Source organism: Lepus europaeus, chromosome 1 (assembly GCF_033115175.1).
Source record: "Lepus europaeus isolate LE1 chromosome 1, mLepTim1.pri, whole genome shotgun sequence".
Classification (NCBI taxonomy): Eukaryota; Metazoa; Chordata; class Mammalia; order Lagomorpha; family Leporidae; genus Lepus; species Lepus europaeus.
In genome coordinates, this window is record NC_084827.1 from 139,902,457 (window position 1) to 139,927,681 (window position 25,225).

Sequence of the window (25,225 nt, forward strand, 5' to 3'; positions counted from 1 at the left end):
TCACATTTTTATAGACAGAAAAGGTGGATCTAATTTAAATTTGGGGAGCACTACACTAACAGAAAAATGAAAACAAAACATCTTACAGTGACAGGTATTTTTAGACTTTATCTTGTATGTCTCTTTTAAAAGTTCATTTCAAATACTGATTTTTTTTTTATCATACTCTTAGCTTTGTGACTGCCAATGCGCTTTTTAAAATCGGAGGGAGGGTCGGGTGGGGAAAGCATCACTATGTTCCTAAATCTGTATATATGAAATACATGAAACTTGTATAATTTAAACAATTTTTTTTAATTTAGAAAAAGAACTCTGAGAAACATAGAGATGATCAAAACATGGACCTTCCTCTAAGGGAGCATTCAGTTTAACATTATTATAACTTATAATGAAGATACATACAGAAGAATAACCCCTCTCTCCCTCCCTAGACCTCTTCAACAAATCTAAATCTCTGTATGTCTTCTTCTTTTAGGATTTCTTTCTTTATTCCTAACATAGTCCCCTTGTTTTCTCTCACTTTCCTAGCCTCTTATACTTGTTCTCCTTCCAAAGTCATGTTTCATTTGGTTTCTTATGTCTTGGCTTTGTGTTACTCGTCTACCAGAACTTAAATAAACATTGCATCTCATAAAAAATAAATATTTAAAATAAAATCAGTGACTTTCAAACTTCTGTTATAGTGACCTCTGTATGAAGCATATTTTACAATTTTTATATTGCAAACCTGTATATAGATATATATGGCAGGTAAGTTCCATGTATAAAAATTTTGTTAGTAGAAACTTATATTTCACCCCCCAATAATTCCCTTGGATGGTAAACTCTCATAATATTCTACTCTTTGTAAACTAGTTACTGGTTTCAACTAAATCAAACTTACAAACTGAAGTAAGTTCCAACTAACAACCTGAAAAGCAGTGTTTAAATTATATGACAAACATACAAGTGATTAGAATATTTGATCAGAAAACAAATAAAAGTTGTCTTATCCATGTTCCAATTTGCATGTGTATTCCTCTATAGAAGAAGTATCTTTTTCTCCTACTCTTCAAATTTTTCCTTGGTCTAGCTGAGGTAAGTATATGGTTTAGTTTATTTTTTAAAGATTGGCTATAGCATAACTGTACTGTCAGTTCTTTTTTAAAAGATTTATTATTTATTTGAAAGGCAGAGTTACAGAGAGGCAGAGGCAGAGAGAGAAAGAGGTCTTCCATTCGCTGGTTCACTCCCCCAGATGGCTGCAATGGCCAGAGCTGGGCCAATCTGAAGCCAGGAGCCAGAAGCTTCTTCTGGTTCTCCCACTTGGGTGCAGGGGCCCAAGGACCTGGGCCATCTTCTGCTTTTCCAGGCCATAGAGGAAAGCTGAATTGGGAGAGGAACAGGTGGGACTAGAACCGGTGTCCACATGGGATACTGGCATTGCAAAATAGGTTTTACCCATTATGCCATAGCACTGGCCCAAAATAAATTGTTTTCAATTATCAAAGATCCTCAGTGGGATTAGCATATGTTATGTTACAGGTTTCTAAAGTAAATATACATAGTTATATAATTTTCAAGCATCAGAAACTTAGAAGGATAATTTCTAAATTTATATTAAAAATCTAACGTTATCATGGTCAAAGGTATTCTTGAATTTTTGGAAGTATGACCAAAAAGAAAATAAAAAATCACCTAGTTCCCATATCATATAGCAGAGTCCTTGGGAAAAAAGTGAGCATTCAAACCTTCGAAAGTACATACTTTCAGGTTGGGTGCCGCATTTAAAGGTATTCTTACCTGACAGTGTAAAGCTCACAAGCTTCCGAGAATGTAGGTTTCCTGAAGCACTTCCTTCCATGCCTTCTGCCCCCATCTGAACAGAAAAAAAAATCACATGTCTGAAGTTTCATAGGAGCAGGATGCTACTGAATGTCTGCTGATAAAATTATATTTGTATCTAACATGTTTGAGAGTCGTTTAGAAAGCTCATGGAAAAAGGAAATTAAAAGATACAATTATTTTAGTAAAACTTTTTGAAATTAATACATAATTTTTTCATTATATACATATTCTATGAACTTTTTAAAGTATGCTTATATTGTAGCATATGTCTTTTCATTTCCAAATCTTGCAAAAGAGACACAAATAAGATTCTTGGAGGTAAGATAAAAGGTTATACTTCAATTTGATCTTTATCCAAAATATAAAAAAAGTTAGGAGCTTCAAAATTCCCTATGAAAAATAAATCAACCCTGGATAAGAATACAGTTGAGAGATATATAGTAAATGTACTTATATTATTATATTAAACATTCCCTTAAGAACTAAATATAAATCTCCTTCAGGCTTATTAGAAAACTTAGAATAAACTAAACGGTTGACTTATATCAGACTCATGTATAGCTACAGAACAATCCTCCTTTGACAAATGCTTCTGATTACCCACACAGGTGTCCTACCTCCCCTGCAGATTTTGGTTCTGTTGTGCTGCGGGGGCATGACACACACTATAATAATTAGGATAAGAAGAACTTGCAATGCTAGTCTACTGACAACACTTCCTAAAAGATTTTAAGTAAATCATACGTCACTTGAAACCAACAATTTATAGGTCACATAGAAAATTCAGATCTTTCTCTGAATTTATGTAAAAGTATGCAATTTATGGTATACTATATGATACGCTAGAAAATAAGTCTGCAGTATTATGATGCAACATTGAAGACAGACACTATTTGGAATAGCTGGGAAGCAGAACCACATTTTATTTTTTTAACTTTTATTTAATGAATATAAATTTCCAAAGTACAGCTTATGGATTACAATGGCTCCCCCCCCCCATAACTTCCCTCCCACCCGCAACCCTCCCCTTTCCCACTCCCTCTCCCCTTCCATTCACATCAAGATTCATTTTCAGTTCCTTTTATATACAGAAGGTCAGTTTAGTATATATTAAGTAAATATTTCAACAGTTTGCACCCACATAGAAACACAAAGTGAAAAATACTGTTTGAGTACTAGTTATAGCATTAAATCACAATGTACAACACATTAAGGACAGAGATCCTACAGTGACTCCTGTTGTTGACTTAACAAATTGACACTCTTGTTTATGGCATCAGTAATCACCCTAGGCAATTGTCATGAGTTGCCAAGGCCATTGAAGCCTTTTGAGTTCACCGACTCTGATCATATTTAGACAAGATCATAGTCAAAGTGGAAGTTCTCTCCTCCAGGAACCACATTTTAACCCTAAATTCAGATTAAGCTATCTTGACAAACACTCTGTCCTTGATCAAACTTTGATCAAGATCCTTGAGGCCCACCATTAGGCTTCCATCTCCATCCTTGTAGAATCTGCAAAATCCCACTAAGTCAGTTTAAAGAGAGCTCTATTCTTACTACGTGACCACTCTTGATATTAGACCAAATTCCTCATCCTCTATGAACCCCCTGGTGACACATGAGCATGCTGGCCTACCTACAGGAAGAATTCTGTTAGGTTAGTTTAGCCAGAATTATACTACCTTTTATTATACAACCAATGGCCCCATACCCCCAATACCCACTCCTTGGCTATAAATTCCCACTTTCTTTTGTTATATTTGAAATTGAGCAAATTATGTATCGAGGTCTCCTTTTCTAATTTATTTGAGACATACACAGAGAAAAACAAAAATGGAGATATAGAGAAACAAAGCTCCAACTTGCTGATTTAATCCCCAGATGCCTACAACAGCTCGGGCTGGGCAGGGGCTGAAAAAGGGAACTGGGACTTCAATCCAGTCTCCCATGTGGGTGACAGGAACCCAATCATTTGAGGCATCACTGTTGTCTTCCAGGGTTTGCACTGGCAGAATCTGGAGTCAGGTGCTAGAAGTCAAACCCCAGTACTCCAATTTGGGGGCATATGTGTCTTTTTTTTTAAGATTTCTTTTATTTATTAGACAGAGTTACAGAGAGAGGTAGAGACAGAGAGAGAGAGAGGTCTTCTATCTGCTGATTCACTCCCCAAATGGCAACAACGGCTGGAGGTGAGCCAATCCAAAGCCAGGAGCCAAGAGCTTCTTTTGGGTCTCTCATGTGAGTGCAAGGACTTGGGCCATCCTCCACTGCTTTCCCAGGCACATTAGCAAGGAGCTAGATCAGAAGTGGAGCAACCAGGACTTGAACCAGTGCCCATACGGCATGCCAGCACTGCAGCTGAGGCTTTAACCCGCTGAGCCAACCACAGCACTGGGGGCACTTCTTCCATCTTACTTTGCTGCACTCCTCCTCATACTTCTGTAAAAATTATACCATCAACAGACAAAAACTATCACTAATCCAGGCAAAGTTGAGAAATTACAAGAACAATTGCATTCAAATTTTGAAATACGAATTTCTACTGCTGTCTCCGTAATTTCTGTATCTTAGACAAGACTATTTTGTGTGACAACTGCTTCTGATCATTCTGTATGTCATCTGAAACATTACGAGGGTATCAATCAGGTATCTATTTCATTCTCTACATTAAACCAATCTTTAATAATCATAGCGTAAGTTCTCAAAAAATACATGTATTTATTATATTGTACTGTACTCCTTTGACTCCTCATTTCCAGATTAACTACAGCCGAGGAAGCAGCAAGCGACCAGACAAGAGATTGCCATAACTCTCCTGCCCTGCTTTCGTCACACTTGACCCAAGAGAATAGTGAGATATTGTAGACCACAACTGAGACAGACACTCAGCAACTGCTCTTATTTTTGTGCCCGGGTACAGTCAGGCAGCCAAAAAACCATGGATTCTCTCAAACCACACTGCCCAGTAAAATGTGCCACTCCTAAGAACATAACATCTCTACCTGTTATGAGAACTTCGGCTAAGTGAGTTAACTGAGACTAAAGAGACTCCTTGGTCTATCCTCATTTAACATCTATTTAAAATAAGAAACCATGAGAAAGAAAACAAGCATCCTTTAATTTTCCTTTGAAAAATGTAAATTCAATTTCAGATTGGCAAAAAACTAGTATGAAACAATTCTCAAAGAACTCACCAAAATAAGTGCCCTATATGACAACTTTGGTAAAATGCTCATCTGAAATACTACCCAAAGAATTCAATTTTACCATTCATTACAAGAAAGCCCAAACCTTACCACTAAATACTGGGACACTGATGAAAATAACACATCTGCACTCAATGTTTAGAGAAGTTTTTAAATAAACTCACTGCATAGATTCATTCCAGGAAAACCCAGCAGCAACACTGTCAACCTAGCACTGAAACAATGTGTGTGGTGAGCGATGGTAGCCTAATCTGCTCCTGCAGCCAAGGGATTTCCTGTTCCAACTGGCTGAGACACACAACACTGTGTACTCTGATGAACGACAATGACGTCAACATGCAAATAATAGGGAAGACACAATCTTTTTTTAATCCTTGATTCATTGTAAAAGGATATGTGAGGAAGGAGACCATATGATAAGGAGGTCAGCTCATTTTTTTCTCCGAGGAGTTTCCCAGTGATTTCTTCCAGGTCTACTCTTTGTATCTGGTCAAGTTATAATCATCCTAAGTGGGCTTTGTGACTATCAATGCTGCTCATCAGTCCCAAGAACTAAACACATCATGGATCTATGTGTGGCCATTGTGCTGTTACAGAAACACAGTGCCGGCTGCTACAATGAGGTGTCCATGTGGTACAACCTTTCAATTTTGGATTCAGACCCAACTTTTTAAAGTTCCATCAGAAACCTATAGACCACCAAGTACATTATCCTTTGAAGCAAAATACTCTGAGTGCCAGTGCTGTATTGATGAAGCTTTTATGGTGCTCTGAACCTGTGTGAAGCAAATTAATTATCTTCAAACTATCCACAGGCTTTGACTGTGATCTCAATGCAAAATCAATACAATGAGATCAATGTTCACCAGACCATTAACTTATGCCATTAATTGTATCTGGTTATTGAAATAGTTGGTTTTATTACAAGCAGGTCATTATTCTATTTTTGTAACCTTTTTTTAGAATATCAACTAGAGTTAAGGCAAGCATTGTGGCTGAGCAGGGTAAGCCACTGCTTGGAACACTCACATCCCACAACGGAGTGCCTGTTTTGGGTCCCGGCTACTCCACATTAGAACCAACTTCCTGCTAATGCACCTGGGAGAGAATGGATAGTTATTCAAGTGCTTGAGTCTCTCCTACCACGTGGGAGATCTGAATGTAGTTCCTTGTTCTTAGCCTCAACCTGGCCAAAGCCCCTGCTCTAGGGGCGTTTGGGGAACAGGAAATCAATCTCTTTTGTCACTTCCTCTCTCTGTGTGTCACTCTGCCTTTCAAATAAGTAAATCTTTAGAAAATATTAACTAGAGCAAAGTCTTTTCCAGTGTTTAATATGTGTCATGGCAGGTTTTATAGTCAACTATGGTGATTTTACTTGTGACCCTCAAAGTATTTTTTAAATATTCTATACTATGTTGGCCACAATGGAAACTCAAATATAGTTTTTAAAAATCTTTTAAAATTATTCATTCAAAAAGCAGAAAGACAGACAGACAGAACTTGTATTTGTTGGTTCACTTCCAAAATGCCCATAAAGCTGGAGCTGGGACAGAACAAAGTGAAGGTCCAGGAACTCAATCCAGGGCTCCCATGTGGATAGCAGGAACCCAATTACTGTAGCCATCACCTACTGCCTCCCAGTGGGTGCAATAGTAGAAAGCTGGAATCAAAGACAGATCTGAGACTCAAACCCAGGCACTGTGATATGGAACGGGGATGTCCCACTAGACTAAATGCCCATCCTTGATATACAATTCTAATATGAGCAGAGTAAATTATTGAGGATTTAACATATATTGTCCCCTATGCCTGAAATGCTTGTCCTTCTTCTTTGAGCTTAAGTAATTTTTATTCTTCCTTCAGACTGTCGCTCATATGTACCTTCTTCAGGAAAGCCTTCCAGAACTTTCATGGTCAGGATAAATCCTACTAGTCCATATTCTTCTAGCTCCATTACACTCCTCCTTGTACAATAATCACTCAAATACACACAATTTGATTGAGGTTACTCTTCCCCACTAGACTAATGACAGCAACACTGTGGGTTCTTTCTCTATTTTTTCATCTTTTCCCAGTGTTAGGTACAATGAGTAGCACTTCGCAGGCATTCAATGAATATCTGCTAGGGAAAGACTGCGTGATACAGAGGCACAATCAGAGACAGCAGAGGATGTTTTCTGGACACCTTCAAAATGTTACGTGCAGAAACTACTTTCTGAATTTGGGAGTATCAACATAGCCTGTTGCTTATTTCCAAAAATATACTTGTGTAAGCACATACATATACATGTGCGCACACACACACACACACCACACCACACAATGTTGTGAAGCTTCTGTTATGGGAGCCAAAACAACTGTCTATACTTTCATGACTTCATTTTTATCAATGATCAATAAAAACTACTAGGATTTATACATCTCAGAGTCAAACCACCCATGTATGATGGAGTTACATATTGAGAGACTGTTAAGACTCCAAAGTGGTTGTACTGAGTGAAAAACTACAAAATTATGAAAAGCCAGTTCTATATTGGAAATGGACACACTTTCCCTCCAAAGTCCAGGACAATCAGTTTCCCCTGCATCTAAATTAGGTATTTGTTTCTTCAACTGAAGGCCTGATGAGGAAGTTGATTTCCATTGAAAATACATCCAATATCTTTAGGCACTCAACTCCAATTCATTCTTAAGAGGGATCCAGTGCCAACACCTCCTAAGGAAACAGCACATTTATGACTCTTATCTCACACTCTCTTTGGGTCAAAGCCTCCTTGAACTGACTGGCGTGTGTAGAATCTCCCATTATTTAAATGGATTATTTTTCTATTTTACTCAGTGAATTCACATAAATTAAATTCCCATAAGATGCAATGCCACTGATTTTTACCAAACAGTCTTCCAGACTAAGCTTCAAACCTTCCATGATGAGGCGCTTACTTTAAGAGCGCCTTCCCTGAAGAGCTGACTATACACAGAACTTCTATAAACCAAAGCATATTTTTCTGCTGATTTACAAACAGATTCAGGTATGCCAGCCTTGTAAGTTATTTCCTTTCTTAAAACAGTGCCCAAACTGCTATGCATTTCCTTTTTCATTGTTCCTCATAATCCTGTCAGGGCTGCCCAGGCAAAAAATAGAAACCTGCTCCCACGTGGATCTCATGAAGCAGCCAGTAAGGAGGGTACTCACCATCACAGCTGGGTTCTTCACGGTGATGCAGGGGGTCGTGGCCCGCAGGGCTCCACTAATGCCGTGGTAGTATTTGAAACAGATTTTTATCTCCGCTACAAAGCAATGGGAGAAAAACTGTAATTTACACACTGAAGAGAAACATTTAGGAATCAGCTGAGGAAATGTGCCATTCCATCTCTCTGACAATCCTACTTATGACTCTGAGTGATCCTTTCTGTTCTAGTCACAGGCAACAGACACCAGTTCCTGTTTGATTTTAGATGATCCTGGGAAATTGTTCAACAAAATCCACAATATATTGGAAAAAAGGATACACAAAACAACATGCCAAAATAGAAATAGTATAGAGATAAGTATAAGACTAGCAAATGTTTACTGAGGTGCTCTACAATGTGCCAGGCAGAGTGATAAGATGCATGTTCATGGTGTCATTTAACCCTCACTTCAACCTTGGAATGCAGAAGTTCCTGTTTCTGTATTATAGGTGAGTAGCAGAGGTCTGCTGAAAGCGAAATAAGTATGAAATGACAGTGGGGAATCAACGTCAATCTGTCTGATTCCAAAGCCTTCACTATTACCCTGTACAATACAAACTGAAGCTGTCAATGGGAAGAGAGGGAAAACATGGAGGTATACCATAGCAGATTCTCTGAGATTCTGTATTGTTTTAATTTTCCAAGAGCTTTAAATATAGCCACCAGAAATTAAATTTAGAAACAATTTCTATTACATGAAATTCCATATATCTTATAAATTTTGTTCTAATAATCTGAACTTGATAAAAAGTGACACAAATGTCAATCATGGTTTTTGAAAAGTAACCACAATTTCAAAATGCATTAAGTCTAAGTGTGTCAAAGAGAAAACCCACAGTCAAAGCATTCCCCTACACTTACAGCATCTGCATCAATGAAGTGTCACTGTGAGGTGTATTTTCGCAAAGTATTATATACAATGATGCTGATGGCTAGGCCCTGGAGGGAGAGTCCTAAGACATCGGAGGGAATTCCTCTCTCACAAGTGAGTCATCTGGATCATTAAACTGGGGCTGCTGGTTGTATTTCACCAAGGAAGTTACTATTCCACTGACTTCCGTGACTGCACAAAATGGCCTCCCATAGCATATTTGGTTTGTTTATCTTGAGAGAAATATACAATAAATAAAATCCTCTTCCAGAAATTTGTATCATTACATTATTCCTATCAATGACAAATACAAAATACTAACCTTTTTTTTTAAGATTTATTGTACTTATTTGAAAGACAGAGAGAGAGAGATCTTCCATCCACTGTTTCACTCCCCAGGTGGCTGCAAAGGCCAGAGCTGCACTGATCCGAAGCCAGGAGCTTCTTCTGGGTCTCCCACATGGTTTCAGGAGCCCAAGGACTTGGGCCATCTTCTACTGCTTTCCCAGGCCATAGCAGAGAGCTGGATCGGAAGAGGAGCAGCAGGGACTAGAACCAGCACCCATGAGGGATGCTGGTGCTTCAGGCCAGGGCTTTAACCCACTGTGACAGAGCACTGGTGCTCTGTAACCACAATACTAACTTTCAAAAATACCTTTCAACATGAGATGCAATATCAGCTCTAATATATATCTTAATTACTATGCAATAATCACAATGTAGTTAACATTATCATCCAAAATATCTTTACTAGTTACCTGCCAAAACACATGCCCAGCATTTTACCTGACAGTCTAATGGATCAGGGACAAATTTCTTATCTAGCAGGTGTTTTATAGTTGGCAGCTCAGAAGACAATCACAGGCATGGCAAAACACAAAGGACAAACACTGAAAGGAAGACAAGAAAAGATCAGTGTATAAGTGTATAAGATCAGTGAAGACACTGTGAAGTCAGAAGGAGACATAGAGATAATAGGTCTGAAATTGGGAAGGAGAAAGTCAAACTATCTATTTGCGGATGACATGATTCTACACATAGGAGATTCAAAAGACTCCACTAAGAAGCTATTGGAACTCATAAAAGAGTTTGGTAAAGCAGCAGGATATAAAATCAACACACAAAAATCCATAGCCTTTGTATACACAGACAATACCATGGTTGAGAAAGAACTTCTAAGATCAAACCCATTCACAATAGCTACAAAAAAATTAAATGCCTTGGAATAAATTTTACCAAGGTCATCAAAGATCGCTATAATGAGAACTACAAAACATTAAAGAAAGAAATAGAAGATACACACATACACACACAAATGGAAAAATCTTCCATGTTCATGGATTGGAAGAATCAATATCATCAAAATGTCCATAATACCAAAAACAATTTACAGATTCAATTTATAGATTCAATATCAATCAAAATACCAAGGACATTCTTCTCAAATATAGAAAAAAGGATGCCGCTGAAACTCACATGGAAACACAGGAGACTCCAAATAGCTAAAGCAATCTAATACAACAAAAACAAAGCCAGAGGCATCACAATACCAGATTTCAGGACATACTACAGGGCAGTTATAATCAAAACAGCATGGTACTGGTACAGAAACAGATGGATAGACCAATGGAACAGAATAGAAACTCCAGAAATCAATCCAAGTTATCTACAACCAATTTATACTTGACAAAGGAGCTAAAATCAATTCCTGGAGCAAGCACAGTCTCTTCAACAAATGGTGCTGGGAAAACTGGATCTCCACATGCAGAAGTATGAAGCAAGACCCCTACCTTACACCTTAACAAAAATCCACTCAAAATGGATCAAAGACCTAAACCTATGACATGATATCATCAAATTATTAACAGACATTGGGAAACTTGGCATAGGCAAATAGTTCTTATAAAAGATCTCAGAGACACAGGCAATTAAAGTCAAAATTAACAAATGGGATTATATCAAATTGAGAAGCTTCTGCACTGCAAAAGAAACACTCAGCTAAATGAAGAATCAAGTGACAGAATGGGTGACATTATTTGCAAACTATGTAACTGATAAAGGACTAATATCCAGAATCCATAAAGAGGTCAAGAAACTCCACAACAATGAAACAAACAACCCAGTTAAGAAATGGGCAAAGAACTTAAACAGGCATTTTTTTAAAAAGGAAATCCAAATGGCCAATTGACACATGAAAAAATGCTCAGGTTCACTAGGCATAAGGGAAATGCAAATCAAAACCACAACGAGGTTTCACTTCACCCCCAGTAGAATAGCTTCAGTGGGGTGGCTTTCACACAGAAATTAACAAACAACAAACGCTGGCAAGGAAGTGGGGAAAAAGGTACCATAATCCATTGTTGTCAAGAGTGTAAACTGGCCCAGCTACTGTGGAAAACAGTATGGAGATACCTCAGAAATCTGAATATAGACCTACCATATGACCCAGCTATCCTATTCCTAGGAATTTACCCAAGGGAAATGAAGTCAGCATATGAAAGAGTTATCTGTTCCCCCATGCTTATTGCAGCTCAATTCATGATAGCTAAGATAAGGAATCAACCAAATGTTCATCAACTGAAGACTGTATAAAGAAATTATATTTAGACACACCATGGAATACTACAGAGTAGTTTAAAAAAATCCATTCCTGGCCGGCGCCGCGGCTCACTAGGCTAATCCTCCGCCTTGCAGCGCCAGCACACCGGGTTCTAGTCCCGGTCGGGGCACCAATCCTGTCCTGGTTGCCCCTCTTCCAGGCCAGCTCTCTGCTGTGGCCAGGGAGTGCAGTGGAGGATGGCCCAAGTGCTTGGGCCCTGCACCCCATGGGAGACCAGGAGAAGCACCTGGCTCCTGCCATCGGATCAGCGCGGTGCGCCGGCCCCAGCGCACCTACCGCAGCGGCCATTGGAGGGTGAACCAACGGCAAAAGGAAGACCTTTCTCTCTGTCTCTCTCTCTCACTGTCCACTCTGCCTATCAAAAAAAAAAAATACAAAAAAAAAAATCCATTCCTTTGCCACAAAATGGATGCAATTGGAAAACATCATACTTAGTGAAATAAGCCAGTCCCAAAAGGACAAATTTCATATAGAGCATCTAAAAACATACATAAGTGAAATTGACACTTTGAGATGCAATACTTTTTAACAGCCATTGCCTCGACTGTTGAGGAACAGTTTTTTTCTTCATACTATTTGTTAAACTCTTAACTTAGTAAAAATTAATCTTATGTGTATAAAGATGTATAATAGAAAATATATCTTAATAAAAATAAGAATGAGAATAGGAGAGGGAGGAAAAATAAGGGTGGGAGTGCACATGGGAGGGCAGGAAGGGTAGGAAGAATCACTACATTCCTAAAGTTGTATTTATGAAATGCATGAAGTTTGTATACCTTAAGTAAAAGTTTTCTGGGGAAAAAGAGAAAATAGATCTGATAGATAAGAAAAATGGGGTTAAAGGGAGGTAGGACTAAGGAGTGGCAGAAGCAGAGAAGCAGTAATGAGCATGCTGGGTTTGAGGAAGAAGATGACTGGCTCAGGAATTCCAACTTTATATTACTTTGCCTCCCTAAAAACACTTCTGCAAATGGCTCCCCTCTACTTTGACAAGTTTCGGGTTATTTTTGAAATAGCAATAGCTGGAAAGAACTGAGCAAACTTCACTCTTCCAATTGCTTTCTTCCATGACCAATAAATAGCATGTGTTCTGCAAGAACAAAGCTAAGAGATGTGCATGATGTCTGTATTCTGCAGCCAGGAGCTCCTTAGTATCACACTCTGTTGGGCAACCAGCAGACTGTGGATTTGTCTGAGCAGTAGCAGAGAGATCAATGAATTGTTAGTTATGGTGCAGGTCATTTTCCAATGAAGAGAAGTGCATATTGACAAGACATATTCCCCTAGCTCCCTCTCAAGCTAGGGCACTATCTCCTCATTTCTAAAGTATTGGTAGTCAGCTAAGTAACAGACTCTGAGACCAAAAAGTGTGACTGTATTTTTATTTGGAGGATGTTGATGATGAGGCCAGCTGACCAATTTGGGGTGTTACCTTATTTCTTGTTATAACAAAAATCTTCCATCCAGATGACAAATTAGAACCCATGAAATTATAAGATAAATTTATGCTGAATTACACAAATGCAGATTCTGTGGGCCTGGTCACCAGATACCCTGCAAAGCTGAGCTGAAGTATAAAACTGAGGGGATTGACATAGATCATCCATTTCAAAACCAAACACACAGCCTGGGCTCCAGATAGAAAACACGGTCCTGGACAGAACCCAGGAGAGAAACTAGCCATTCCTTCAGCAGAAAACATGTGATATCTCCTTTAAAAAATAGGAATGTTCCATGTGGAGTGGGAGACTTCATCTTCAAATATTACAGTAGTCCCCCTCATCCATGGTTTTGCTTTCTGCAGATTCAGTCAACCATGATCCAAACAAGCTAAGTAGACCACCCTAAGAATAAATAATTTATTTTAATTTTAATTTAATTTTTATTTTAATCATTTTAATTATGATTCTGAGTAGCCAGTCCTGATTACTCCACTTCTGATCCAGCACCCTGTTAATACCACTGGGAAAGCAGTACAAGACGGCCCAATTTTTTGGGTCCCTGCCACCCTTCTGGGAGATAAAGTTCTTACCTGCTGGCTGCTTGCTGGCCCAGCCCCAGCCATTGCAGCCATTTGAGGAGTGAACCAGCAGATAGAAGATCTCCCTATTCTCTTCCCCCCCTCCCCTCTCCCCTCTCCCTCTCCTTCTTCCTCTCCCTCTTCTTCTTCCTCTCCTCCACTTCCTCTGTCGTTTGAATAAATAAATAAATAAATCATTTGAAAAAAGAGTTCAATAAATAAAAAGAAATATCATAGTTTAGCAGAAACATAGGCAAGGAGTATAAAGAATAATCAAATGAAAAGATGTTCAACTTCACTCATATACAGTTAATTTTAAAATAGTCACAGGGGCCAGCACTGTAGCATAGCAAGTAAAGCCACCACCTGTAGTGCTGGCATCCCATATGGGTGCTGATTTGAGTCCCTGCTGTTCCACTTCCATCCAGCTTCTTCTATGGCCTGGGAAAGTAGTAGAGGATGGCCCAAGTCTTTCGGCCCCTGCACCTGCCTGGGGGACCCAGAGGAAGCTCCTGGCTCCTGGCTTCGGATCGGATCAGCTCCAGCCATTGCGGTCATCTGGGGAGTGAACCAGCAGATAGAATAACTCTCTCTCTCTCTTTCTCTGTCTCTGCCTCTCTGTAATTATGCCTTTCAAATAAACAAATAAATCTTTAATAAAAAATAAAAGTCACAGATCATTGAACCTATAGTAATAGATACTTCTTTTTTTAAAAAAAATTATTTATTTATTTATTTGAAAGGCAGAGTTACACAGAGAGAGGGAGAGACAGAGAGAGGGAGATATTCCATCTGCTTGTTTGCTTCCCAAATGGCTACAATGGCCGGGGCTAAGCCAGGAACCTAGAGATTCTTCCAGGTCTCCCATGTGGGAGCAGGGACCCAAAGACTTGGGCCATCTTCTACCACTTTCCCAGGAGCATCAGCGTGGAGCTGGAGCAGAAGCGGAGCAGCTGAGACATAAACCAGCACCAATATGGGATGCTGGCCTGTAAGGCAGCAGCCTTACCCGCTATCCACAATGCCAGCCATAGTATTATATAATTCTTAACAATTTGTTTGACAAAGGTTTAAAACAAAGTTTGACAAAATACTACATTTGTAGCAAAATGGATATGCACAGGCATTTCTTTATTCTATTTTGTTGTTGTTGTTGTTGTTGTTCTTTGAAACAGATAGTTGAATGGTTGCTTTAAAGTGCAATCTTACAATCATAGTTATAGAAACCCCTTTACCTAAGAACAGGTTCAAGTTTCTAAACACTGTCCAAAGTCCCTTCCTCCTCCCCAGCCTCCCCTACAGAGAGTCTAAAGTGACAGCTCACAGACCTTTACCCCTCTTCTGTGTTGGAGGTGGAGTTGGTATGCTGTTGCCCTGAGAGATGTTTTCATTTGCATTAATGAGAGGTAGTAAGTTAAAAAAATCAAAAACTAAAGGGGCACCTCTGTGCTGTGAACACTTAAATTGAGGGTACCAAATCTTTCTTTTAGTAACTATAAGCAAAAGTATCCTGAAAATTATTGAAAGGGACCAAAATATACCTCCTTGATTCATGACTGGCCCCAACCATTCTGTAGGACTTCAGCAGGAAGATACAACTTGAATCTTACTCTCCTCTTCTTGAACCAATATCTGGTTCTATGGGTTATGGCCCTTATGGGCTAACACATGAAGCCTCCCCCTTCTCACCCTTCTCAGTGCTCACTGCCAACATTCATACGGGATGCCAGCGTTGTAGGTGGCAGTTTAACCCACTGCATCATGTTGACCTCTTTATTTAATGGAGCATTAAGCCTTTGACTATAATGTAAATTAAAAATATGCTATCTTGGGGCCGGCATTGTGACATAGTGGGTAGAGCCACTGTCTACAATGCCTGCATCCCATACAGGTGCCAGTTCGAGTGCCACCTGCTCCACTTCCAGTTTACCTCCCTGCTAGTGGCCTGGAAAAAGCAACATAAGATGGCCCAAGTGCTTAGGCCCCTGCCACCCAAGTGAGAAACCTGCATGAGGCTCCTGGCTCCTGATTTCTGCCTGGCTCAGCTCTGGCCATTGTAGACATCTAGAGAATGAACCGGCAGATGGAAGATATCTCTCTCTCTGTTAATGTTGTGTGTGTGTGCGTGTATGTGTAACTCTGACTTTCAAATACTTAAGTAAATCTTTTAAAAATATGATACCTCAAAAATAATAATTAAAACTATACAGAATAATTTATTTCTGTATTTGCAAACAAATAAAATATTTACAGATAGAGAAGACAAAACTGGTACCAGTGGTTGCCTTCAGGGCAGGGAAACCAGTGACAGGTCACAAAGTTGGGAAGACCTGTATTTTTACTTTGTATATTTTAAATATTATATTTCTCTCATATATTGCCTACTTAAAATTACTTCCTTTTTTAAAAGATTTATTCATTTATTTATTTGAAATTTAGAGTTACATAGAGAGAGGAGAGGCAGATATATATATATATATATATATATATATATATATATATATATATATATATATCTTCCATCTACTGGTTCACTTCCTAGTTGGCCCCAACGGCTGGAGTTGTGCCAATCCGAAGCCAGGAGCCAGGATCTTCTTCCAGGTCTCCCACACGAGTGCAGGGGCCCAAGGACTTGGGCCATCTTTCACTGCCTTCCCAGGCCATAGCAGAGAGCTGGATTGGAAGTCGAGCAGCCGGGTCTCGAACCGGCGCCCATATGGGATGCCGGCACTTCAGGCTAGGGTGTTAACCTGCTGCACCACAGCGTCAGCTCCTTAAAATGACTTCTAAAAGCAATTTCAACTCAGCTACATTAACTCACATCATTTATGTAAGATTACATTTCAAGCGCTCTCTGAATAAAGATTCTAAGGCCACTCTCTGCAAGAAGGGATTTTGCTTCAAAGACTGGGATCTGGTCCATCACCTTAAATAGCTACAAGATTCACTTAGGCAGTAGTTAACAGCTTGTTCCTATTTAGAAAGTCTGGATTTTCCCCAAGTTTCTACAAGTTGAATATTTTGAACCATAAAGATGGATGGAATGCAAATGCCCTTCTTCCTTTCATCATTTCTATTTCACTAAAATAGACTAATCTTAAAAAGATCAAGCTAATTGCAATTTATTCTTTAAACGATTACCCTATATGCCTTTATGGAACTTTTAATATTATGGTTCCTAGTCACAGGCTACAAATTGAGACAAAGTAAACACATTTTGATCCTCAAGGTTTTAAGGAAATTTGCCCACACTCCCAGTGACATGCTCATTTGTCAGTTACGTCATATGCAAGTTATTTTCTCTTTAACAAAGGCCAAGCGCAGTCTGAAATGGCCAAACCTTTCTCTGCTGAAACTCAAAATAACAACTATAAAAATGAAAGATGGACAATGTTAGTGTAGATGGCTCAGAAGCTTAATATGGTTAGGGACTAAATGAACCTCAAACATAAATCAACCCAAGGGACAAAAAGACCCTTCTGATATCAATGGGAAGGGGGTTAGGAATGGTGAAAATTAGAATAGGGACTTTAACAGTAAAAATAAGAGATTAAGACCACACCAATTCTCCCAACAAAAATGATATCATAAGATATCTATTTTGGCAGGAACCAACCTGAGTGTTGTCACTTGGAGATGAGACTTTCACTCACCACGCTAATGGCATCTCTAATGCTGTTTTTGAATTCTACAGCTACTTTCCAGGACTAAGATGTGGAAACGTAAACATCGTATAATTTATACAAACATCAGGGTTTTGTTATTATCCTTGATGATCACAAAGCAATTCAGTACACAACAATGTAGAAAGAAGTTTCCTGACTTTTAAGCTTATGGATCCAGGATTTACTGATTACCTAGAACAGCACCTGGCACAAAGCTGACACTCAAACACTTCTTAAAGGTTGAGGAGATGGGGAGAAGGATGGATGGATGGATGTAAGGGAGGAAGGGAGGGAGGAAAGAAGGACAGACAAAAAGGCAGATATGAATGAATCTATTAATAAGTGACCCCAGCTTATGAAAGACTATATAGAATAATTAGACATTCTCAAATTCCAGAACACCTTTTGAACCTCTTGAATTTTAAAATTCAAGAATACATACAGTATGATGAGCCATTGAGGTGCTGTGAGCAAACATGCCCTGGTTTGAGGAATAGTTGACAGTTGTATGCCAAGTATGAGCAGATGAAGCTGATTCTCTCCTCTAAAGCCCAGGAATGTCAGCTACCCTAAATTAAACCAGTCTTTTTCTTTCAAACCTACTCAAGAACAACTTGAAATAATCTAAGTCTGGGCCTCCTCCTGCCTCCTCTGAGATTTAACCAGGCAAATCAAAGCTGGCTTTAAAAAAAAAAAAAAAAAAAAAAAAAAAAAAAAGATTGATTGATTTATTTGAAAGGCAGAGCTACAGAGAGGCAGAGAGAGAAAGAGAGGTCTTCTACCCTCTGGTTCACTCCCCAGATGGCCCAGATGACTCAGCCTGAGCTGAGCCCCTCCAAAGCCAGGAGCCAGGAGCATCTTCCAGGTCTCCCAAGTGCATGCAGAAGAACAAGCACTTGGGTCATCCTCTACTGCTTTCCCAGACCACAGCAGAGAGCTGGATCAGAAGCGGAGGAACCAGGACTCGAACTGGCGCCCACATGGGATGCCGACACTGCAAGCAGCAGCTCTACTGCTACATCACAGTGACAGTCCAACCAAAGCTGTCTTACACTCAGAAGTAAACTATGGGGTTGTTGTTTAGCCTATCAGTTAAGATCCATGTCCCACACTGGAGGACCTGGGATCAACTCCTGGCCTCCAGCTTCCTGCCAATGGAAGGTAGAGGTCATGGCTCAAGCAGTTGGGTCACTGCTACCCATATGGGAGACCTGGATTCAGCCCTGGCTTCTGGCTTAATACTGACACAGCTTTGGCTGTTATGGGCATTTGGGGAGTGAAGCAGTAGATGAGATGGCAGCTCCCTATCCCTCTCCCTTGCTCTGTTTCTCTGCCAAGGAAAGAAAAATAAGAAAGGGAAAGGAAGAAAAAGAAGGAGAAAAAAAGAGGGAGGGAGAGAGAGGGAAGGAGAGGGGGGAAAGGGAGGGAATGAGAGGGGGGAGGGGGAAAACGGAGAGAGGGGCAGGGAGGGAGGGAAGGAGACAGGGAACGAAGGGCAGGGAGGGAGGGAGAGAGAGAGAGAGAAGAAAGAAAGAAGAAGGAAAGAAGAAGGAGGAGGGGGAGGGGGTTGGGGATGAGAAGGAGGAGGAAGAAAGAAAGCTTAGATAGTGCTCAAATCCAGGTTTGCCCAGAAGTTGAATTTTCCTTTTTATAGATTTCTGTTGAGCTAAACTGAAACACTTTTTCTTTCTGGAGAGGAAAACAAAGGTTCTTACAAATCATATGTTTTCAAGATCAGAAGCTAAAAATATCAAGAATTTTGGGGGCTGGTGCTGTGGTGTAATGGGTAAAGCCACCGCCTGCAGAGCTCCAGTTCAAGGCCCAGCTACTCCACTTCTGATCCAGCTCTCTGCCATGTCCTGGAAAAGCAGTAAAAGATGCCCCAAGTCCTCAGGTCCCTGCACTCACATGGGAGACCCAGAAGAAGTTCCTGGCTCCTGGCTTCAGATCAGTGCAGCTCTGGCTGTTGCAATCAACTGGGGAGTGAACCAGCGGATGGAAGACCTCTCTCTTTGTCTGTCTCTCCTCTCTCTGTGTAACTCTTTCAAATAAATAAATAAATCTTTAAAAAAATAATTTTATAAGTTAACTCTCCCACCCCATTTTTTAAAATTTCTATGGCATCAGCTTCAGAGATTCAAACAAAATTTCACGATGCTGTGAAGTCCTTTTACGACTGCTATAGCTGTCTTTTCTTACATCTAAAATTCACAGACTTTACTTCTAAGCAGTAATGTAACTATCTCCCCCAATTCATTTTCTTAACATTGAAGAATTGAAGATGTGTGTTTGGGCAAGCCTCATTTTGAGTAATGAAGACAGGCTCACCGAAAAACAGAATATTTTTGAAATTCCTATTCATTGTCCTGAACTTTAGTTTCTACTACTCTTCTTAGTCAAAAAATATACATTCATGAATATTCTAGCTTTACCATCAGGCTACATAATGCTCCCAATTTTCTGTGTGAAGAATTAAGGCAGAATCACTAAACAAAAGTAAAAAAGAAAAAGTAAAAAAAAAATTCTTTTTTATCAATTCCCAATTCCTAGCTTCAATGTCAAGTCCATTTCTATTAAATAATAGAAGGATTTATGGAGAAAATGTTTGTCAAGACAGAGCTATTTACTATAGCCTAATGAGCCAGGCTATTACAAATCTGTCAACACTTTTGGAGGAGAAGGAAAATCAATCACAGCAAAGAAGAGAATCTGTTTAAGTGGTTTGGGTTTTTTTTTTTTTTTTTTTTTTTTTTTTTTTTTTTTTTTTTTGCCTCACATGATGCTCCAAACTATAGCAGCATGAGACACTGACTTCTTCCCAGGTGTTCACAAAGCCCATAATAGAAATCTGCACCTTCCATGAGCACTCAGTCCTTACCAGCAGCCTTTGGCACTTGAGATCCAGCAGGAAGATGGTTTCACCTTTGCTCCCTGAAGTTCAGTTGGCAATATTTCTCAGTTAGACCAGCCTCTTAAACCCTGGATTCCTATCACAGGAGGGATTCACTGGACGTAAAACCTGCGATTCCCCCTGCATGTTTTTGTCATGTATTTCCCTCACTACTTAGATAGTAATGCCAGCTAAGCCAATGCTGACAAGTTAAGCAGAAAAGACCAAGGAATCACCCATCATTCCAGAAACAGCCTTGGTCTACATGTTGGCACCTTTTCTTCCAAGCTCTTCCCAATATGCTATGCTTTTGGCTGGGCCTGTATCTGCACCCCTATAATCCAGGACTCACCTCTGCATTTTTTTAAAGATTTTATTTATTTATTTGAGAGGTAGAGTTACAGACAGAGAGAGGAAGACATGAGAGAAAGGTCTTCTATCTGCTGTTTCACTCCCCAAATGACTGCAATGGCCCGGGCTGGGCCAATTATGTGCCAGAAGCCAGGAACTTCTCTGGGTCTTCCACGTGGATGCAAGGGCCCTAGGACTTGGGCCATCTTGCACTGCTTTCCCAGGCCATAGCAGAGAGCTGGGACAGGTATAGCTGGGAAATGAATCTGCCCCATTTGGGGTGCTGGCGCCACAGGTGGAGGCTTAGCCCACTATGCTACAGTGCAGGCCCTATCACCTCTGCTTCTTATTGAATCACAAGCATTGCCTTAAAACCTGCATTCCATTTCAGATTTTAAGAGAGAATATAGCCAGAAAACTCAGACTATAAAAAGAAGGCATTTCTTGGGGGGCAGAAACAGGATTTAGAGAAAGCTCTGGAATGCTAAGTGAGGATGGTAGAAAAAATTACGATATCTTTGAAGGGAATTCAGAGTAATGAATGTTGACTTCAAATATGCTTCAGTAAAGATATTCTTGCAATTGGTTTTCATTTAATAAAACTGAACTATGTATTTTAAGGCTTAACAATTATATACCATCTTGCAGTACTAGCCTACACATACTCTCTTCCACAAAGAAATCATAATTCTTATATAGAGCTCAACAACTCAGACAAATTTTAGAGTCCATCTCATCTACATTAAAGAAAAAATCAATTCTGTAAATGTACAAATTAACCTAACTAGGAAATAATTTATTCATTCATTTTTCTATCTATTTCACAAAAATATATGGAGTATTTACTATGTTCTCAATATTAATGGCAAATAAAAACATCCCCTTTGCCCAAAATAAAATGGTGTGCAATATTTCTGTGGGCTATGTACTATTTAAGTATTTATCTTTACCAATAAATATCACATTAGTTTAACTGGGTAACAGTTGAGTAATTTGTAGTCAATTTCTTATTCTAGTAAGTTGACCTCTACAGTAGTATGCATCAGACTATCTCATCAATACTTTGAATAGACCAAGATCCAAATGCACAAGTATTTTGCTCCTGGCAAAAGTAATAAGGACATGTTTTGAAGTAAAATAACATTCTTAAATTACCAAAGTATTGAATCATTCCTTCAATTTCCTGAAATTAAATATTAATTATAAATATTTGGATGGGCATTTGCCCTTTGGTTAAGATATCCACGTCCCCTATTGGATGGCCTGAGATCAAGCCTTGGCTCAGCTCTTGAGTCCAGCTTCCTGCTAACACACACCCTGGGAGGCAGCAGGAGATGCCTCAAGCAATTTGGTCCCTGCTAGTCACAGGGAGATTTCCACTGAATTCCCTGCTCCTGGCTTTAGCCTGGCTTAGCTCCAGCCATTGTGGGTATCTGGCTAGTGAATCAGCAGATGGAAAGTCTGTCTGCTTGTCTCTTTGTCTCAAATAAATAAATAAACAAAAATTTAAAAAACAAATATAGGTACAAAGGTATATACAATTTGTAAAGTGTTAAACATAACCATAAAAATTTATATGCCACACATTCATAAGGTGTATGTAAATGTGTATATATATTATCTATATTTACCTTATTTACCTTTATGTGTATGCACTTATCTGAATTTGTGTGTGTATATACACATACTTTTTTTTTTCCCAATATATATTAGTATCCTAGAATGAGCATTTTCTAAAATGTTACATTTTCTGGTTTGGGGCTTCATGGCATATATGTGTAAATCAGAACCAAAAGCTTTTAAAATACTATTCAGAAAAGATTCCATGCAACATTCAATAGTAAGTTTATATTTCACACTCAGCTACTTACGTTCCATGAAATAGGGCCCAGGCTCAATTCTCCATACAATTTGCCCTTTTTGTGTTCCTGTCACACCCCTGTTTTTAGAATCCCAGAAGTTGGCTGGAGAATTCTCATCTGGAAAAACGAAAGAAAAACATTTTAGCTAATTATAACCTGTCTTCTCTTAGTTCAAAGACTAATATGAGTTCTAAAATAAGGAGAAAAAAAGACAAAGAGGAAAATATTAATGAGCACTCTGCTTATTGACTTGCTCCCCACAGATTATCATGCTGAATTTCTTTTTTTTTTTTTGATGTATTTTTTTCAACTTTTATTTAATAAATATAAACTTTCAAAGTACAACTTTTGGATTATAGCAGCTTTTAACCCCATAACCTCCCTCCCACCTGCAACCCTCCCATCTCCTACTCCCTCTCCCATCCGATCCTTCATCAAGATTCATTTTCAATTCTCTTTATATACAGAAGATCAACTTAGTATATACTAAGTAAAGATTTCAACAGACTGCACCCACACAGACACACAAAGTATAGAGTACTGTTTGAGTACTAGTTATGCCGTTAATTCATATAGTATAACACATTAATGACAGAGGTCCTACATGCGGAGCAGGTGCACAGTAACTCCCGTTGTTGATTTTAACAATTGACACTCTTATTTATGATGTCAGTAATCACCCAAGGCTCTTGTCATGAGATGCCAAGGCTATGGAAGCCTCTTGAGTTCACCAACTCTGAGCTTATTTAGACAAGGCCATAGTCAAAGTGCAAGTTCTCCCCTCCCTTCAGAAAAAGTTACCTCCTTTTTTGATGGCCCATTCTTTCTGCTGGGATCTCACACACAGAGATCTTTCATTTAGGTAATTTTTTTTTTTTTTGCCACAGTGTCTTGGCTTTCCATGCCTGCAAAACTCTCATGGGCTTTTTAGTCAGATCCGAATGCCTTAAGGGCTGATTCTGAGGCCAGAGTGCTGTTTAGGGAATTTGCCATTCTATAAGTCTGCCGTGTATCCCGCTTCCCATGTTGGATTGTTCTCTCCTTTTTAATTCTATCAATTATTATTTGCAGACACAGGTCTTATTTATGTAATCCCTTTGACACTTAATCCTATCCTTTTGATTAATTATGAACTTAAACTGATCACTTTAACAAGTAAGATGGCATTGGTGCATGCCACCTTGATGGGATTGAATTGGAATCCCCTGGCACGTTTCTAGCTCTACCATTAGGGGTAAGTCCGAGTGAGCATGTGCCAAACTGTACATCTCTTCCCTCTCTTATTCCTACTCTTATATGTAACAGAGATCACTTTTCAGTTAAATTTAAATGCCTAAGAATAATGGTGTGTTAATTAAAGAGTTCAACCAATGGTATTAAGTAGAACAAAAAAATACTAAAAGGAATAAAATAGTAAGTTGTTCCTCGATAGTCAGGACAAGGGCTGATCAAGTCATTGTTTCTCATAGTGTCCATTTCACTTCAACAGGTTTCCTTTTATGTGCTTGGTTAGTTGTCACTGATCAGGGAGAACATATGATATATGTTCCTCTGGGACTGGCTCATTTCACTCAGCATGATGTTTTCCAGATTCTTCCATTTTATTGCAAATGATGGGATTTCATTTTTTTTTATGGCTGTACAGTATTCTATAGAGTACATATCCAGTCTTCTGTTGATGGGCATTTAGGTTGATTCCATGTCTTAGCTATTGTGAATTGAGCTGCAATAAACATTGAGGTGCAGACAGCTCTTTCATTTGCCAATTTAATTTCCTTTGGGTAAATTCCAAGGAGTGGGATGGCTGGATTGTATGGTAGGGTTATATTCAGGTTTCTGAGGAATCTCCAAACTGACTTCCATAGTGGCTTAACCAGTGTGCATTCCCACAAACAGTGGGTTAGTGTCCCTTTTTCCCCACATCCTTGCCAGCATCTGTTGTTAGTTGATTTCTGTATGTAAGCCATTCTAACTGGGGTGAGGTGAAACCTCACTGTGGTTTTGATTTGCATTTCCCTGATGGCTAGTGATCCTGAACATTTTTTTCATGTGCCTGTTGGTCATTTGGACTTCCTCTTTTGAAAAATGTCTATTGAGGTCCTTGGCCCATCTCTTAAGTGGGTTGTTTGTTTTGTTGTTATGGAATTTCTTGATCTCTTTGTAGATTCTGGTTATTAAACCTTTATCGGTTGCATAATTTGCAAATATTTTTTTCCCATCTGTCGGTTGCCTCTTCACTTTCCTGACTTTCTTTCACAGTACAGAAACTTCTCAATTTAATGTAATCCCAATTGTTAATTCTAGCTTTGATTGCCTGTGCCTCTGTGGCCTTTTCCAAGAAATCTTTGCCTGTGCCTATATCTTGCAGGGTTTCTCTGATATTCTCTAGTAATTTGATGGAGTCGGGTCATAGATTTAGGTCTTTAATCCATGTTGAGTGGATTTTTGTGTAAGGTGTAAGGTAGGGGTCTTGCTTCATACTTCTGCACGTGGAGATCCAGTTTTCCCAGCACCATTTGTTGAAGAGACTGTCCTTGCTGCAGGAATTGATTTTAGATCCTTGATCAAATATAAGTTGACTGTAGATATTTGGATTGATTTCTGGTGTTTCTATTCTGTTCCATTGGTCTATCCATCTGTTTCAGTACCAGTACCATGCTGTTTTGATTACAACTGCCC

At 39.1% G+C, this 25,225-nt stretch overlaps 1 protein-coding gene across 2 annotated transcripts in view; it reads right to left on the bottom strand.

Moving 5' to 3' along the window:
• Positions 1–25,225, bottom strand: part of HECW2 (HECT, C2 and WW domain containing E3 ubiquitin protein ligase 2) — a 335,902-nt gene that overhangs the window by 131,705 nt on the left and 178,972 nt on the right. For both annotated transcript variants that reach the window (XM_062189442.1, XM_062189447.1), the window contains 3 exons: positions 22,556–22,663; positions 8,230–8,324; positions 1,783–1,858 (listed from right to left, as the gene is read on the bottom strand). In XM_062189442.1, the coding sequence (XP_062045426.1) occupies positions 1,783–1,858; positions 8,230–8,324; positions 22,556–22,663 (279 nt within the window). The remainder of the gene's footprint in view (positions 1–1,782; positions 1,859–8,229; positions 8,325–22,555; positions 22,664–25,225) is intronic.